The sequence below is a fragment of the Peromyscus maniculatus genome, chromosome 4, assembly GCF_049852395.1.
Source record: "Peromyscus maniculatus bairdii isolate BWxNUB_F1_BW_parent chromosome 4, HU_Pman_BW_mat_3.1, whole genome shotgun sequence".
NCBI classification, from domain to species: domain Eukaryota; kingdom Metazoa; phylum Chordata; class Mammalia; order Rodentia; family Cricetidae; genus Peromyscus; species Peromyscus maniculatus.
In genome coordinates this window covers 133,396,831-133,414,546 of record NC_134855.1, presented here as the reverse complement: position 1 = coordinate 133,414,546, position 17,716 = coordinate 133,396,831, and the positions used below count along the sequence as shown (strand labels likewise).

The following is a 17,716-nucleotide window of genomic DNA, read 5'->3' as shown; positions in this document are numbered from 1 at the left end:
GGTGAGCAAGCTGCTGTGAACTCATGAGCACAAGGGCCATGCTGTGTCCAGAAGACTGCATTTCATGGCATTCCTCCTCATCTTCTGGCTCTTACATCCTTTCTCCCTTTTGCAATGTTCTCAGCCTAGGGGAAGGGTAGACATGGAGGCCTCACTTCAAGATGACCATACACAGTGACTTTCAGCACTTCAACAAGCTATAAGTCTCGGTGTTAACCGCTGCCCACTGCAAAGGGCTTCTCTGAATGAGGCGAAGAGTATTACTAATCTATGGGTGTAAACAAATGTTTAGAAGGCAGTTTGAGAATATGTCTATTTAGCAAAAACAATAGTAACATGTTTCCCTAGGATCTATGGCTACCTCAGCTATGGGCTTTTGACAAGGTTTACAGTTGTAGGTGTGAATTACCTCCTGTGAACAGGTATCAAATCCATTCAGAAAGTGATTAGTTCTTTCCATAACAGTCATATTGTTATTGCACCAGGAGGCACATCTTGCCTGATGGGTTGATACTGTAGCCTGAAGGGCCCAGTACTGGACACTATCATTGCTGTACACCCCCACCCAGATAACTAACTACCACATAGCACTTCCAGTACTTTTAAAGCTAGGCAACTGGAAAAAAGTTTCTTGATCATCTCCAGATTGATCTATGTCCTACAACCAAGTGCATGATGTCTTCGAGTTTTAGATAAGCATAGAAAGGGTTGGGTGTCATCATGGTGCCTTCATATATGGATTATTGCACTTTGTTCTTATTTTCTCCTCCCTCCTCCCCACTGCTCTGCTTCATGCCTCCTGCCATTGCTTCCTGCTTTCTTAGCTCCTGTATTCCATTGCTCCTTATATTCCTCACTTCTCTTAAGATAGCTTTCTCTGCTTCCATGATCTTCTTTCTAGTTTTGTAATCCTCCACACATACATTGACACACACATGTAATTTTAAATCTAGTTCTACACATAAGAGAAAGCATGTGATATTTGTCTTTCTAAGTCCGATTATTTCACTTAACATAATAATTTCTAGTTCCATCTATTTTCATACAAATGTCATGATTCCATTCTTCTTTACAACTGCTTACACTTCAGTTGTAGAATGTAACACATTTTTTTTTTTTTTATCCATTCATCTGGTGACAGACCTCTAAGCTGGTTCTATTTTTTTTGACTATTGTGAGTAGGGCTATAAACACATATATGCAAGAATATCTGTTGTATGTTGACTTAGTGTTATTCAGGTAGTGGTATAGCTGACTCATTTGGTAGGTCTATTTTTCTTTTTTGAGGAAAGTTTATACTGATTTCCATAGTGGCTGCTTCTTATAGTCAGTGTTCTATTGCTTGAAGAGATACCATGACCAAGGCAACTCTTATGAAGGAAAGCATTTAACTGGGGCTGGCTTGCAGTTTCAGAGGTTTAGTCCATTATCATCAAGGTGGGAAGCATGGTGGCACACAGACAGACATGGTGCTGAAGAAGTAGCTGAGAGTTCTACGTCCAGTTCTGAAGGTAGCAGGATGGTGGAGGCACTGGGCCTGGCTTGGACTTTTGAAACCTCAAAGCCCACTCCCAGTGACACACTTCCTCCAGCAAGGACATACCTCCTAATCCTTTTTAAGTAGCACCATTCCCTGATGACTAAGAATTCAAACATATGAACCTAGGGGGCCATTCTTATTCAAAGCACCATGCTGCCCTAGTTTACATCTCACTATGAATGTATCACTACATCTCTTCCTCACAGTCCATGCACTGTTGTCATTGTGTTCTCAGTGGTAACCATTCTCTGTGGGGTGATAAGGAATCTCAGCCCAGTTTTGATTTATGAGATGACTCTAGATGTTGAACACGTTTCCTAGTGCACATTAGCTGTTTGCATTTTTTCTTTTGAGAATCATCTTTTCAATTCATTAGTTCATCTATTGATGGGAATTTTTTGTTTGTTTTTTGTTTTGTTTTCCAAGATAGGGTTTCTCTGTGTAGCCTTGGCTGTCCTGGAGTTCATTCTGTGGGCCAGGTTGGCTTCAAACTCAGAGATCCACCTGCCACCACCACCTGATGATTGGATTTTTTTTGATGTTCAATTTTTGCAGTTCTTTGCAAATCCTAGATATTAATTCACCATCTGGTATGTAGTGATTTTTCTCCCCAGCTCCATGGGTTGTGTTTTTGCTCTGATGATGGTTTCCTTTGCTGTGTGAAAGCTTTTTAATTATACATGATCCTATTTTCCAATTATTGGGATTATTTCCTGTGCTATCAGTGTGCTGTTCAGTAAGTCCATATCTATGAATATATTTTGAAATGCCTTCCCTGTGTTTTTCTCTATTCGCTTCAAAGTTTTGGGTCTTATATTAAGGTATTTGATCAATTTTTAAATAATATTTTTGCAGGGTGAAAGATCGGGATCTAGTTTCATTCTTTTTTTTTTTTTTTTTTTTTTTTGAGACATGATCTTTCTATTATGTATCCCTGGCTGTCCTGGAACTCACTGATCCTGTAGACCAGGCTGGCCTTGAACTCACAGAGATCCACCTATCTCTGCTTCCCAAGTGATGGGATTAAAGGCGTGCGCCACCATGCCTAGCTTACTTTCATTCTTCTACATGTGGCAATCCGTCTTCCTCAACATTTGTTAACCATTTGTTAAAGAGGCTTAGGTCATACTTTCTTGAAGGCATGATGAACATTAATCTGGACCAACACACATACTTTCCTGAAAGAATGTACTAATGAGATTAAGTGCCAATGACATTTTGAGTGACTAACTGAACAGATGAGATGTCCCTGGTACTCAGTTTAAGACACAGTGGCAAGACACTTACGACAAACAAAAGGAGTGGGGTTTGTTGCTGCTTCTGTTTTCCGAGGTCTCAGTCCCTGACTGGTTGGCCTGATTGCTTTGGAAACTACAGTGGGGTACTCTATTATGGGGGAGCACATGACAGAGGAAAGTGTTTACCAGATGGCAGCCAGGAAGCAAGGACAGCTGCTCATCCTCGTAACAAACCCCTTTATTTCAGTCACTGTTCTATTGCTATGAAGAGACGCCATAACCAAGGCAACTCTTAGGAAAAAAAGCATTTACCTGGAGGGTTGCTTACAGTTTCACAGGTTTAGTCCATTTTCATCATGGTGGAGAGTATGGCAGTATGCAGACAGGTGGAGGAGCAGTAGCTGAGAGCTTTACATCCTGATCCATAGGCAGAGGGAGAGAGAGAGAGATACCCTGGGCTTGGCATGGGCTTTTGAAATGTCAAAGCCCACCCCAGTGACACCCTTCCTCCAACAAAGCCACACTCCCTAATCCTTTTAATTCTTTCAAATAGTGCCACTCCACGGTGACTGAGCATTCAAATATATGAGCCTATGAGGGCCATTCTTATTTAAACCACCACACCTTCCCTTGAAACCCAGTAATTACGAGTCCATTAAAGGCTCCACCCATTAGTGAGGTGAAAGGCCACCTGATTCAATTATCTGCTAGCCCCTCTTCCTCTGAGTACTGTGGCACTAGGGACCAAGCCTTCAGTATTATGAGCTTTGGGGAATATTTAAGCTCAAACCATATGCATTGTCTCTTATCTTCCCTAAATTTTGAGGGAAGGGCATGTGTTTAATTAGTCCTGTGTCTGTAGTACCTACCACATTTGCCACAGAGTAGTTACTAAAGATGCTTGCTAAATGAATGATTGGATAGACGAGTGGGTGGGTGGCTGGCTGATGGATGGGTGGATGGTGGAAGGATGGATGAACTTCATCTTTCTGGGTAAGATTCAGAAGAGGAACAGAGAGGCTGGAAGTAGAGGCACTAGGATTTCCTTGTAGCCCTAGTATGTGTGTAGGTCAGAGAATTCAGATCACATCCTGCCTTCATTGTCTCAAAAGTGTCCCTAGTTTCCCCTGAAGTCCCAGTTGCAGCCTTCAAGCTGCATCTGAGTCCTCTGTCAGCTCCTTCTATCCACTCATCAGGAGATCCTGGCTACATTTCCACAGTCTTGCTACCTCAGGCCACCCACCACTTTGCCTTGAGCCACTGCAAAGATTCCTAACTGGTCCCCAGCTTCTGTACTGCCACTGAACAATCCTCTTCTGCACAATTGCCCAAGAAGTCATCTGAACTTGTTAATCAGACCATGCCACATCTTTGCTTGAAGTTCTGCTACTACACAACAAGAAAGTCTGTGCACACCCCGACCCAAGGCCTAGCAGGGCCCTTGCACTCTCTCTGGCTTTCCATCCTATCCTAGCCAAGAGCTTCAGGGATCTACCCATTTCCCTACAGCCCCAGCTGAAGCACCTGGTTTTTATGTGGGTACGGGGGATCCAAATTCGGGTCCTCATGTTTGTCAGTATGCGCTTTTCTGATGAAGCCGTCTCTCCAACCTTCCTCAAAGGAATTGCTACTGTCTGCGTGCACTCCCTGACACATGGGGGCTGGGCCAGGTCAGGTGATGGAGAACAGATCTCACAGGAGCACTAGCCCATCCTGGGATTGCACACTCCGGTTTTGCAAGAGATCGTATTGAGAACTTCAGCTCAGGGTGTTGGCATTGCACTGTTTGAGATCCTTTCTCACAGTTCATGCCCTCTTTGAGGATGTTTGCAGAATATCGATTACTTCCCAGTGTACTCTGGTGCCCTTCCTGGCCTTATGTAAGCAGTTAGAATTTCATTATTTTTGTCAAGAAAAGTTGAGCAGGGTGGGCACCACTGAGGGACAGACTTGGTGCTCTGGCTCTTAGGTGTCATTGCCTCAGGTGGGGAAAGGTGGTGGCTGGGATGCTGTCTGTCCTATCTTCTTGTAACTGTAGTTTTCAGGCCTTAGAGTCTCATGACATGATAATGTGGAGATTGTCGTGTCACAGACCTTGGGCATTTAACAGGAACATAATTGGAGGGAGGAGAGGGCCGTGTTCAGGGTGGCTGCTGCTTTTGGACCCAGCTGTGTGCAGAACGACATGCAGCTGAGAGCATGTGTTTCACAGTCATGAAGACACGATTCAACTCCGGCCTCTGCCCCTTGGCTCAGGGAATAGAGGACCACAGTACAGATGTCAGAGGTAGATGAGCATGGAAGGGAGTGTGCACACAGACTTTCATCTCCTGCATCTTTATCAGTATCTGAGACTCAGCTTCCTCATCTGCAGACCAGAACAGCATAATAAATGATAGGAAGTGTGGGTGTCCCAAGATAGAGACATGGGAAATAAGTGGCATATAAATGACTATCATTAATGAGAACACAACTTCTTGGGTGGAGGTAGTAAAGTCATTGAGTGCCGTTTTCAGCGTTCTGGAGAGAGGCCAGGTAGGGTCTTTGTCCTCATGGAGCTTGCTCACATGGAGACTGACAGTCTTCAAAATTCACTGCAGCTGGGTGGGGTTGGAAGCATGGCCTGTCTGGGAAGGAGGTTGGAATGAGGAGGGATGGGACAGGGGAGGGGAGACCTATTCAGTGAGGATGTCAGGGAAAGACTTCTCTGGTGACATGAATTGGACCTGAGATCCATAGGAAGACCACAAGTTGGCTGACCAGTGTAACATTGCATTCTGGTTGCTCTAAGAGAAGATGGTGTGGATGTTTTTTCATAAGTGATTCCCTAGAGGGCGCTGCTGTTATGGTAAGGCTCAAGCCTCTCACCTAGTCGGCTCTCTGTACCACTCCACCTTACATGAGTGAAAGAACTGGGAGGCAGAGAAATCAACTCAAGCTTCCAGCCAGGCCCTGACCAGACTGCTGCCTAAGTGGGCTCTCCCTTCTCCAGAACTGCCCAAGATGCCAGCTCCTTCAGAGGCTGGCACACCTGGAGAACAGTTGACCGAACACAGGCAAACTTCTCCAGCATTCTGAGTAGCTTTCTTCAGCACCGGCATTTTATTCTTATTTTGTTTTTTAAGGAGGGGTGGCATTGTGAAAATATGATGACTACTTTAGTTTATCTTAAAAAAAAAAAACACCATAGTTTAAAATGTGGCTCCTGGTACCAGAATTATTCTGGACTCCCTAAGGATGCCCTTTGACCTAATGCCAAAAATTTGCCTAGGGAGGTTGGCTTCCTAGCAGTTTGACTAGGATAAAATTGATTAATTCTCTCTCTCTCTCTCTCTCTCTCTCTCTCTCTCTCTCTCTCTCTCTCTCTCTCTCTCTCTCTCTCTCCCTCTCCCTCTCCCTCTCCCTCTCCCTCTCCCTCTCTCCCTCCCTCCCTCCCTCCCTCCCTCCCTCCCTCCCTCCCTCCCTCCCTCCCTCCTTCTCTCTCTCTCTCTCTCTGTGTAGGTGCACATAATCTTCTTTGTGCATCCACCTGTATGTCTGAGAAGGCCAGAGACTGATGGGTAGTATCTTCCACTCTTCTCTACCTTGTGTTCTAAGATCGTCTCTCCCTGAACCTGGAGCTTTGTCACTGATTCAGCAAGACTGTTTGGAGAGCAGTCTTCAAGGATCTACTGCCTCCACCTGCCCACTGCTAAGATTATGGGCACATGCTACCATGCCCGGCTTCTATGTGGGCACTGGAGCACCACAGCCCATGAGCCAACCCTGTGGCAGGCACCAGGCCTGGTTCTGAGAAGAGACACTCTACCTCCTCAAGGCAATCAAATAAGATGAAAGCAACAATGAATGAAGTGACTACCAGTTGTCCTATGTGAGGAAAGTGCAGTGGGAAGAGCAAAGAGGTCTGGGCTGTGGGAATGGAGATGGCATCTTTTGTTTGCAGAAGCTTATTAATTCTCTGTAACCCCATTTGTAATTTCTACATAACGTCCTTGTCTAGGCCCGTATCTGGAAGTGTTTGCCAGGCTTCACTTTAGTGGTTTCACAGTTTCATGTCCTCACTTTAAGGTACTTGATTTACTTTGGATAGATTTTTGTGCAGGGTGAGAGAAGGGGATCCAGTTTCATTCTTCTCCACATGGATCTCCAGCGTTTCCAGCACTATTAGATAGAAAGGATGATTTTCCCCTCCGGCCTGTTTTCTCTCTTTTTCATTTTGTCTTTCTGTTGTTTTTCCAATGTGTAATTTTTGACACCTTTTGTGAGAGATTGGGTAGCTGTAACTGTGGGTTTATTTCTGAGTTCTACATTCCCTTTGTTCCCCTGGTCTATGTGTCTGTTTTGTGTGTGTGTGTGTGTGTGTGTGTGTGTGTGTGTGTGTGTGTGTGTGCCAGCTTCATGCTGTTTTGATTACTATGGATCTGTTATATAATTTGATATCAAATACCAAAGTAGCTCCTGTTATGAATTATTGTGTGTGTGGACCCCCAAGAGTATCCTGCTTGTGCAGGGAAACATGCTGGCATGCTGGGCTGATGCAGTGGAGGCCAAGACACAGTCACTCACATGAGACACAGTCACTCTAACCCAGGCTCTGCATCCACATGGAGAGAGTTCATTAGAAAGATAGAAAGAGAGAGAAAGAGAGAGAGAGGAAGAGAAAGAGAGGAGAAGGAAAGCAGAGGTGTGCACACCTCATGGCAGGGAAGGGGAAAAAGGCAGAAGAGAGAGAGGAAGGGGCAGAGTTTTTCCTTAAAATGAGGCTTTTACATCAGGTTGCAGGCAGCCCCCAAGGGGCAGGACCAAGGGGATGGGTCAGAATGTTAACATTCCTCCGTTTTTATAAAAAGAGGGGAGTTATGGGAGCAGTGAGGTAGCAAGGGTGCTTCATTCTCCAGGCTACTTCAAGCTGACAAGAGGCCAAGTGGGAGGGGGAAGCCTGGAGTCACAACAAACAGGAGGCAGGAGTGAGGAAGCATAGTTAGCTGTCAGCCTGGAAATCTCTGATGTGGAGACCTCAGGCGGTGTTCCTTGAGGTTGCTAGGAGAAAAAGTAGATTGTTGTCATTGGCCTTAGGAGCTGGGCTAGCCATGGGAAGAGTGATAACAATCAGAAAGAACAGAACAGAGAAGTGCCCTGGTTATACAGAAGAGGCAAGAGTGAATGAGTGAGACATGAGAGCAGGTATGTTCTTCATTGTGAAATCTTGGAGAACCATGTTCCTGTTGTTGGTCCTGTGCCTGCCTGAACCTGGAGAGATGGAACCAGCAGTGAATTGAAGGATGCTGTGTTCTTCAGGAGTGTAGGAGCCATCCCATCTGCCATTTCTCTGGAGGTGGGGGTGCATCCATCCCAGTTGGCATCCTTAGGGCTGGTGCCGGCTGGTGCAGGGGCTGGCATATCTGGAGAGCCCTTTGACCCAGGCATGAGGAGGGAAACTGATAAATATGCTCAAAAATGGGTGAGGTCAAAATGGGCTCTGGAGACTGTTAAGTTTTCATCAGACCAGGTTTCTTGATACAGTAACAGAACCTTTCCCAGGAACCTGTAGGCATCTGTAAGGCAGCTGGAATGGATTTACATCACAGCAAAAGTGTGAAAAATCCATAGAAATTTAAGGACTCTTCAAAACTCTTTGTAGTCAGTGTTCTATCAGATTATCAAAGCTGCATTTATCAGTATTAAAAACTGAACCTCTGGAGTTTTATCTGAAACCAGTCTATCCTGTACCATGAAGTCGGGGGCTGTTGAAGTAATACCCTAGTCATCACACATCATCAGATCTGAGAACAATAAATTTAAGAAGAAATGAGACAGCTTCCCAGCTACCTAGGCAGCAATTCCAAGTCTCTCCTTGGTGGCTGGGGGACAAAAGCCCCAAAGGCAGCAGTTGTTGACATGATAAGCCCAGAAGATCTGACAGATTTTTTCCCATGAAGTAGAAATTTGGGGAAGTCATCCTACCTGTCTTGGCAGAGAGGACAATCAATCCCTATTGTTCCTCTTATTCACAGTCTTGACAGGATCTCAGCTTTTTGCTGCATGGCCAGCCTTGCCATAAGCTCTCAAGTTCATCTTGGAGAAGATATAGGATGCTGCCAGGAACTGACATGTCTCTTTATCATAAAAAGCTTTTATATTAAATGCCATTTTCTCAGATCTCTACAGGTGTTTGAGGACTGGGGGAATAAAATCTGTTAGATGTATTTGTAACTTTGAGAACATATATATAATTTAAATCTAAATATATAGGTTTCCCAATAAGTTACAGCTTAATGATTTTAGCAGGGATATGTGCATGCCATAAAGCATGACCTTGGGACACGTAGACATTTTTGCCTTGGCCCTCTAGAGGCATGCTAAGCAGAAGATCCGGAGGGGAACACATGGAGGGTTGATGGTCTGCAATGTCGGGTCCCCTTTTCTCCAATCTCTGTTAGCATCTTATATGCTGTCCCAGGCAGGGAGGGCTAAGTGAGACTGGAGAGGATAAGGGATCAAACTGCCCCTGGGGAAGAGACAGGCAGGAAAGGGCACAGCCACATGAGCCTGTCTGTCTGTGCTCCTTCATCTCTTCAAACAGGGTGGTCCTCATTCTGCACCAGTCCTTAGGACCATTGAAGAGACATGGCAAAAGTCTGAGTGAGGTTGTTTTCCAGCATGACCCCATCCCACTGCCTATCTGGTGCATAGTAGGTGCTCAAGACACATTTTGAACAATTGCAGCTGGATGGTTTGGGGTTCTGCCACAGTCACACAGGTGCTGTGTGGCCACTCTCTCCAGGCTTCCACAACTCTATGCATAAAGGAGAGCTGTAAGGTATGCCCTTATGGTCCTTCCAGCTCTGGATCTGTCCCTGTCACTCAGTTACCATTTCACCTCACACATAGCCCACACCCTGCCAACAATCCTAATGTAAGAACTGTGACAAGACATTCATGAGGATGTAGTGGGCTTTTATTTCTGTGGTAGTGATAACAGGTGTGGAGACCACTGAGGGAAGAAGAGAGTCTGGGCTCAGGCACAGTTTGTGTGTCTCACAGAAGAAATTATGAGAGGAAGATGCCATGTGGAGTCAGATGGAGCCATTGGACACCAACCTGGAATGAGAACACAGGGCTTCAGAACACTGGCTGTCACAGCCACAGTGGGAGCTGGCTTTCACACACAATGATTGGACACGAACTGGCCTGGCCCTGCTGTCTTCACTCATTGCCCAATGCCCAATATGGCTGAGGCTGTGGAGAAAAGAGAGGCAGCTGTGGATCTGTGGTCTAGTTCTGGCTCCTGTGCCTGACCCCTCCTCTTCCCTTCTTCTGGAGCAGTGAAAGATGGGAAAAGATAGAGGGGAGTCCATGTCCAAGTCAGGGTGAAAGTTCAGCACACAGTCAAGTGTCTGTGCACAAAGTTAGAGCTCAGTCACTAACCCTGTGTAAAATGTTTGAGAATCAAAGAGCCCAGCTCAGTCTGGGGTCATGATCCAGGGAGTACTCAAAATCAGAGTTCATCCTGGAGTCAGGATCAGGTCTCACTTTCTCTTGTCTTGTGTCAGAAACCTAAGTCTGGCCTTGGCTTCCTGATGGTCTGCAGTGTACAGGGTAGAGAGTCCACTGTGGGGTTTAATGAGAACTGCCACCATAGGCTCATGTGTTTGAATACTTGGTCCCTGGTTAGAAAACTGTTTGGGAAGGATTAGGAGGAGTGGTTTTGTGAGTGGATATGTGTCACTAGGGATGGGATCTGAGGTTTCAAAAGCCATGTTCTTTCCAATCTCACTGTCTGGTAGTTGTATCTCCAGATATAAGCTCTCAGCTACTGCTCCAGTGCCAGATCTGCCTGCCTTCTGCCATGCTCCTCATCATGATGGTCTAACCCTCTGGAACTGTGAGACCCATATTAAGTGTTTTTTTTTTTTTTTTTTTTAAATTCATTTATTTATTATGTATGCAGCGTGTATGACTGCAGGCCAGAAGAGGGCACCATATCTCATTACAGATGGTTGTGAGCCACCATGTGGTTGCTGGGAATTGAACTCAGGACCTCTGGGAGAGCAGTCAGTGCTCTTAACCTCTGAGCCATCTCTCCAGCCCCATATTAAGTGTTTTATTTTATAATTTCCCTCGGTCATGTTGTTCTGTCACAGCAATAGAAAAGTAACAAGGACACTATACCAGCAGGGTGTCATGATATTCCTCCTTCTGCTCCTTTATCTTGAGATAGACTGGTTTTCTTCCATCAGTAGATCAGCTGAAGGAACCAGGTCAAGATCAGTCTCAGTCTTTGCCATGGAAAACTGAACAGAAGCCTACCCAACTCGTTACCTTCATCACCTCACAGAGCCTGTCACTGTGACAACTGTGTGACCTCAAGTGTGTCACTGTTCACCTGAAGGTGAGCAAGGACAGTGGGCCGCCATACAGACTCTCTTGAGGATCCAATGAGGTAGCGTGTGCAAGACACAGAAGCACCATGTAAAGGGATATTTCCATAGAAGGGTCCCCTCCAGGGTCTGTCTCCCCAGCTACCTTGTCAATCATGGGGAGCAAAAGGCTCAAAAGAGGCCTCCAGGGAGGAGAGGAGAAACTAAGAGGCCACCTTGGTCAGGATGCAAGGTCCCTGACTGGGTCCCTGCCACAGCTGTTTTCTTGGTCCATGGAAGGCTTTCCAGTCCCCAGGGTATGACTTACTGAGGATGTCCTGAGTCAGCAGTTTGAGAGGAGCATCACTCATTTCAAATATCTGAGAGGCAGAGAGAAGGTGGAAGGAGGAGGAGGGGGAGGGGAACGGAAAACAGATGAGACTTTGCTGACAACACACTTTCCACCCTCCCCAGACAGAGGGGCTCATTTCCAGGACCTAAGAACAGTTAACCTTAGAAACCTGGAACTATGGAATTGTGGGAGCTGGAATCATAGCTGTCCCAGGCTGCTGAGTACCCACCACCTCAGGATGTCAGAAGTTCAGGATCTGGAGATCTAGAATCTAGAACCTTAACACCACAGACTCCTTAAACCTTGAATTCCTGAACCCTGGAAATTCAAGCCCCCCAGAAGGCTTAAGCCTTTGGGGAGCCCCAATTCCCAGTTTCCTCTAGCTTCTCATTCACAGGTGCTTCAACAGTCTTTTTTTTTTTTTTTTTTGTTTTTTCAAGACAGGGTTTCTCTGTGCAGCTTTGCGCCTTTCCTGGGACTCATTTGGTAGTCCAGGCTGGCCTCGAACTCACAGAGATCTGCCTGGCTCTGCCTCCCGAGTGCTGGGATTAAAGGCGTGCGCCACCACCGCCCGGCAACAGTCATTTTAATAAAAGTGTGTTGATTACATGAAACATTAGCTTAAAGGGCACAGGTGGTGATGGATGTGTTAACAGCTCAAGGCATCATCTGTGATTTCTGCCTCCTCTCTCTGCAGCCCAGCTATGGAGGAGGAGTAGGTGCCCACAGACCTCCCAAATAGAAATCTGCACCTCACAGGAGACAGTGTTCTGAGCACACAGCCACACCTACAGACACCTCTCTTGCCCGTATCAGGCTCTAGGTACCAAGAGCTGCTGGAGGACTCACTTGCTTTTCCATCGGAAGAGACACTCTCTTTGTCAAGGAGGTAGATTCTCTGACCATAACGCTGTCCATCGTGGCATTTTGTCTGCAAAAGGAGGGACTTACAAAGCTTAGTTTATATTTCAACATGGCTAAGAGTTCTCTGAAGGTCAGGTGACCCACAACTCTGCTCTATGGTCTCATTATTGTTGCCCAGTTCCCACATGTCACTATGGACCTTCACTGAGCATCTGAACATTTCATTCCTAAGTATCTGTTTCTTTAGTGCCAGGTCACCGCACAATCTAAATCCAAGTGACATATACTCACAGATACACAGAAGAATCCACCATCAGGGGCATCTTCATCTCTGTGCCGTTGTCGTTGGAAGACAGGCCAGCTTGCAAGTCCCTCTTTCTCTGTCCACTGAATATATCCCTGTGACAAACCACAAGTGCACTCTAGTCATCCCTCCTGCAATATTTGAAGTCTCCTCATAACCCTCGTGTCCTCACTATGTCCTGTTCAGAAATGTGAGACTCTACACTCTCAAGGACAGTCCACAGCAAGGGAAACAGATGGCAGTAGAGCCAGAACTTGAACCCAGGACTGTGTGACTCAAAACTCTAGAAGCCACTGCTTGGGACTAATGGGGTGTGGATTCCAGGTTCCTGTTCCTCGAAGGAACTTGAACTTTTACTTCTGGCTAAATTTGAAGAAAGAAAGTGTTATTCACCTGGGGTCTGGCCACAAGTGGAGCTTCAGGAGACCAATTGGCGAGAAAGAGGAGGGTTTGTATGAGCGAGAATTGTTGAGACCAAGGTTGGATAAAGCACAGGGACAAATAGCTAAACGAATGGAAACACATGAACTATGAATCAATAGCTGAGGAGCTTCCAATAGAATCAGGCCCTCTGGATAAGTGAGACAGTTGATTAGCTTGATCTGTTTGGGAGGCATCTAGGTAGTGGGACTGGGTCCTGTACTCAGTGCATGAGTTGGCTGTTTGAAACCTGGGGCTTATACAGGGACGCTTGGCTCAGCCTGGGAGGAGGGGACTGGACCTGCTTGGACTGAATCTACCAGGTTGAACTCAATCCTCAGGGGAGTCTTTGCCCTGGAGGAGATGGGAATGGGGGGTGCGCTGGGGGAAGGCGGGTGGGAGGGGGGAGAGCAAGGGAATCCATGGCTGATATGTAAAATTAAATTAAATTATAAAATAAAAAAAAACTATTGCATCATGAAAAAAGAAAGAAACTGTTATTCTTAGAGAAAGGCTTTAGGTACCACTATGCAGGTGGAGATGGGGATAAATGGAATGTTCACCTTGAGCCTGAAATTACAGACTGTGGGAAAACAGATGTGTGAACTGTCCAAACTGGACCTGTAGCTCTGCCTCAAACTTGCTCAAGCACTAATGTGCCTTGTCTCAGAACTCCACAGCTCTGTGGAGAAGACAAGGCTTATCCACGGGTCTTTGACATACAACTTGCCTCCCCACATGGGTAGTTCCTTTTTGGGGAGCAAAGAATCACCAACTCACCTCCTATTATTCATAAATAAAGAGAAGTTAAATCTTTTGAAATCACGCGGGTTCGAAGGTATTGAAAGTTTGGCCTTGATATTCCTGTGCTGTAATGCAGGATCCTGAGTGAATTCCTGCACTTTCAGCTTCTGAATGAATTCTGTCAAAACAGTCATCGATCAGTGTCTGCACCACTAGGGAATGAGCTCCCATCCTCCTGGTCTCAGAGAAGTCAGTTTCCCTGAGCTGTTTCATTCAGTCTCTGCCACAGCTCAGTGAGAAAGGATTGCCACCATCTCCATTGTACAGAAGAGGAACCTGACACTCCCAAGATTAGGAAATGTGTCCACACAGCTGGGTCCATGCACTGTTTCTAGGCTGACTTCATATTAATATTGATCACTTATCAAAAACAGTTGATCAGTTGTCCAAGCAATAGATGTGGATTGTGTATGTCTGTTTTCAGGAGTGACTTGAGGATCTGTTGCTCTTAATGAGATTGTTATGAGAGTTTGAAAAATAAACCAAGAAATGGAAAAATCTAGAACCAGGAAAAAAACATAGAGGGCAAATATTGCTCCAACCAGTGAACATGGGAAATAGGAGTCCCAACATGACAGCTTGGAATCTGGCCCAGAGAAAATGACATTGGAGCAGGAGAGTGTCCTAACAGAAGATCTCAGAGAACAACCGGGAAATGCCTAGAATAGGTGTCATGTACCAGACTGCATGTGTGAAGTATAAGGGATGTTTATGTAGAAAATGTCTCTCCTGTGAAACAAAGAAATTATTAATCAGAGATAAATCAGAATTGAATCAACAACAACGGCAACAACAAAATGCTTCTTTTTAAAATGAGCCATGACTTTCAGTGATATGTTAAAATATTGAGCATGAAACAATTTTGCCTTTTAATTTCTCAAAAGTTTGTAACATGTTTCATTTCTTTGGGTGTAAAGCAGTTAAATGAGAATTGTGATGTCATAACTGTTTTATCTCACTTTTTCAGTGATGTTTCAGTTCATCCTTCAGCTTTATTTGTTTAACTTTATTTATTTATTTGAAATTATTTAAATAATAAAACTGTTTAGCTGTAGGTTGAATAATTTTAAAATTACTTAAAGTAATTTAATACACCTGTGAGGACTAGTCTTTGTTTCTGTAGACTGCTTTCCTGTCCTGTATTAACTATGTTTTAGTGCTGTGTAAAGGTTTCACATCTTCAATTAGGCTGTTGTTAATACATACATACATACATACATACATACATACATACATACATACATACATAAATTATACAAGTGGGCTTGAATTTTTTTTAAAGTAAGGACTTCATGTATGATCATATACTATCTGTGATTTCAATTCAGTGTTGAGACTCAGAGTTGTCTCAACAGTGTTTGCTTCTCTTGAAGAAAACTAGAGGTCAGGACCCAGCACCCTAATGAACAGTTCATAACCATCTGTAACTCCAGAGGATCTGACACCCTCTTTTGGCTTCTGTGAGTGCACACACAGATGTGCACACAGAGATCTATACACATGAATAAAAATAAAATCTTAAAAACAGTTTTAACAAAACATATAATTTCAATACTGCATCTTGGCTCTGTCTTGTCACAATAATTTTGACACAACACTTTAAATTATGTAAACCAAGTAAAGATATGAGAAATGAGAGGATGGTAATACTTAGAGAAATACAAATTGAGATGAGTCACGTTCTCTCATCTCTGATAATGGCAAACCAGTTAGAGGTGTCCAGGTTAGTGCAAGAGAGCAGTGTGGGAGACAGGGTCCCTCAAACTGCCAGAGAAAGTGAATAGGGGAATATTTGTCAACACTTTAAATAATTTAAAATACAAACTTTAGAAATTTTTAAAATCGCACTTTGAAGAATTTATCCTGTGCATATATTGGCAAGACTTTATTAGGATATGATGTCAACGCATTGCTTATTGCAATTGCATTGTCTAAAAATATAAGTGACTGATAGGAATTGAAAGGCTGCACATTTCTCTGTAAGCCACCAATAACAGATAACACTGCCCCCTCCCAGCACTCTGCTATTGCAGGTACAGTGTTTATTAGGTCACTCCTGGAACTAGCTGGTGGAAACTTTACTGACTCATTTCCAGAGACAGAATTCAGAATGTCCAAAATATTCAGGTTAGTGCCAATATTACCGGAATTTTGTGCTGAGGTCCCAGTGAGCAGGCCACAAAGGACAACAAGGCTCCCAAGTTGGAACATCTTTGGTCCTGATGCCTGTATTGTCATAGAGGAAGAAAAGGAAATAAGAATCCACAGTGAGCACCTGTCACTCTCACACTTGACCTTCGAACAAGACACAGGTGCTTCTGTTCACAATAGGTAAGAAATGGAACCAGCAGAGATGGCCACCATTGCCAGTGGATAAAGAAATTGATGGCAAGTGCACAAGGGTATTTTATTCAGCCAAAAAAAAAAATGAAATCATGACATTTTGGGGAAATGAATGGAACTGGAAGTCATTTTGCTAAACAAGATAACCCAGATTCAGAATGGCAAAATACCACATTATATGTCTTGTACAAATGAGATTTAAATATATACGTATATGTGTGTGTTGTGTATATATGTATGCATTTGAATGTGTTGAACATGTGTGAGCTCATAAGATAAGGAAACCGTGAGAGAAGAAGAAATCCTAAGGAAGAGAAGAGGGGGGAGGAGACAAAGAACAAAGAATGCTTGTGACAGGAGGTAAATGGAAGGAGGTAGAGATTAGCACAGGGTGGGGATGAGGGAGGACAGCAGGGGAGGGAGAGGGATGGAAACTAAGGATGTAGGGAAATGACACAGTGAACCCACTAATAGTGAATTTAAAAATCAACAGACACAACTACATACAACAATAACTGAGAAGATCATTAGGTTTGTTCTGGAGATGAGCTGGCAAGGTTGTGAGGGAGAGAAACTTTAGAGACCCAGCAACGGTGTGGAGAGGCGGGCCTTGGAAAGACAAGCTGACCCAGGCTCTTTATACTCAGGTCCTTTGTGCTTGCTGCCTTCTCAGCTTGAGACATATTTCCTCCTTGATTTGTTCCCTAAATCTGTTCTCTTGCTTCAGGGAAACTTCACCCCTTCCATGAAGCCAGCTTCAGACCCCTCCCCAGAGAACAGATCAAGGCTCCCACCTCCAGGCTCTACCAAGCTTGGGGCCACACTGTCCTTAGTGAAACAGCTATGGCTTGTGGCACTTTTGAGCCTAGATTCCAGGAAGAAGCCTTTCTCCACACACTGAAACAAGGCATTGATGAATAAAACCTGATTAGTCAACAGAATCATGTCATTAGTCAGACACAGTATCATCTATGTCTTCAAATCTCTTAGAGTCAAAACTTCCCTAGCACAAACAGCAACTTTCCTCTGCTTCTTGCTCCAAAGCTTCCCGAAGAACCTCATGTGGGGATTTACATTCTGGTGCTACTTACTGGTTTGGAGGAGGATGCACACAAAATACTTGTTTCTCTGCACTGTCTCCTGGGATGCTGTGGCCCTTATATAGTGGTCACAGGATTAGAAGCAAGTCCTCATTCAGGATGTTATGGAGACTCCAAAGAAAATACCTAAGGTTAGCCAAGAGCATGCTTGAGTGGCAGTGATGAATAGTGATGACCTTGTGTCAACACTAAGACCCAGAGTTGTAGAACTTGAGGCTGCCCTGAAGTGATGGGTTCAGTGTGAGCTGGGAGGAAGACCCAGAATGGGTGAATAGGAGAATGTTCTGGTGGGAAAGCTCATAGTGTTTGCCTAGGCTAGTCCATTTCATCATTTGAAAACTCAGAGGTAAAGACAGCTGCTTATGGTCATGCAATAAGTAGGGTAGAATTG

General features: G+C 44.6%; 1 protein-coding gene across 1 annotated transcript; it reads right to left on the bottom strand.

Annotated features, from left to right (window-relative positions):
* Positions 1-9,722: 9,722 nt before the first annotated feature.
* Positions 9,723-17,347, bottom strand: LOC143272784 (uncharacterized). Its single transcript, XM_076568741.1, has 8 exons — positions 17,317-17,347; positions 16,027-16,108; positions 13,859-14,000; positions 12,646-12,753; positions 12,340-12,421; positions 11,467-11,518; positions 10,951-11,026; positions 9,723-9,879 (listed from the first exon to the last, which is right to left on the bottom strand). Exons 2-7 carry the CDS (start codon positions 16,091-16,093, stop codon positions 10,986-10,988), a joined length of 492 nt encoding a protein of 163 aa, XP_076424856.1. The 5' UTR covers positions 16,094-16,108; positions 17,317-17,347; the 3' UTR covers positions 9,723-9,879; positions 10,951-10,985.
* Positions 17,348-17,716: the final 369 nt, after the last annotated feature.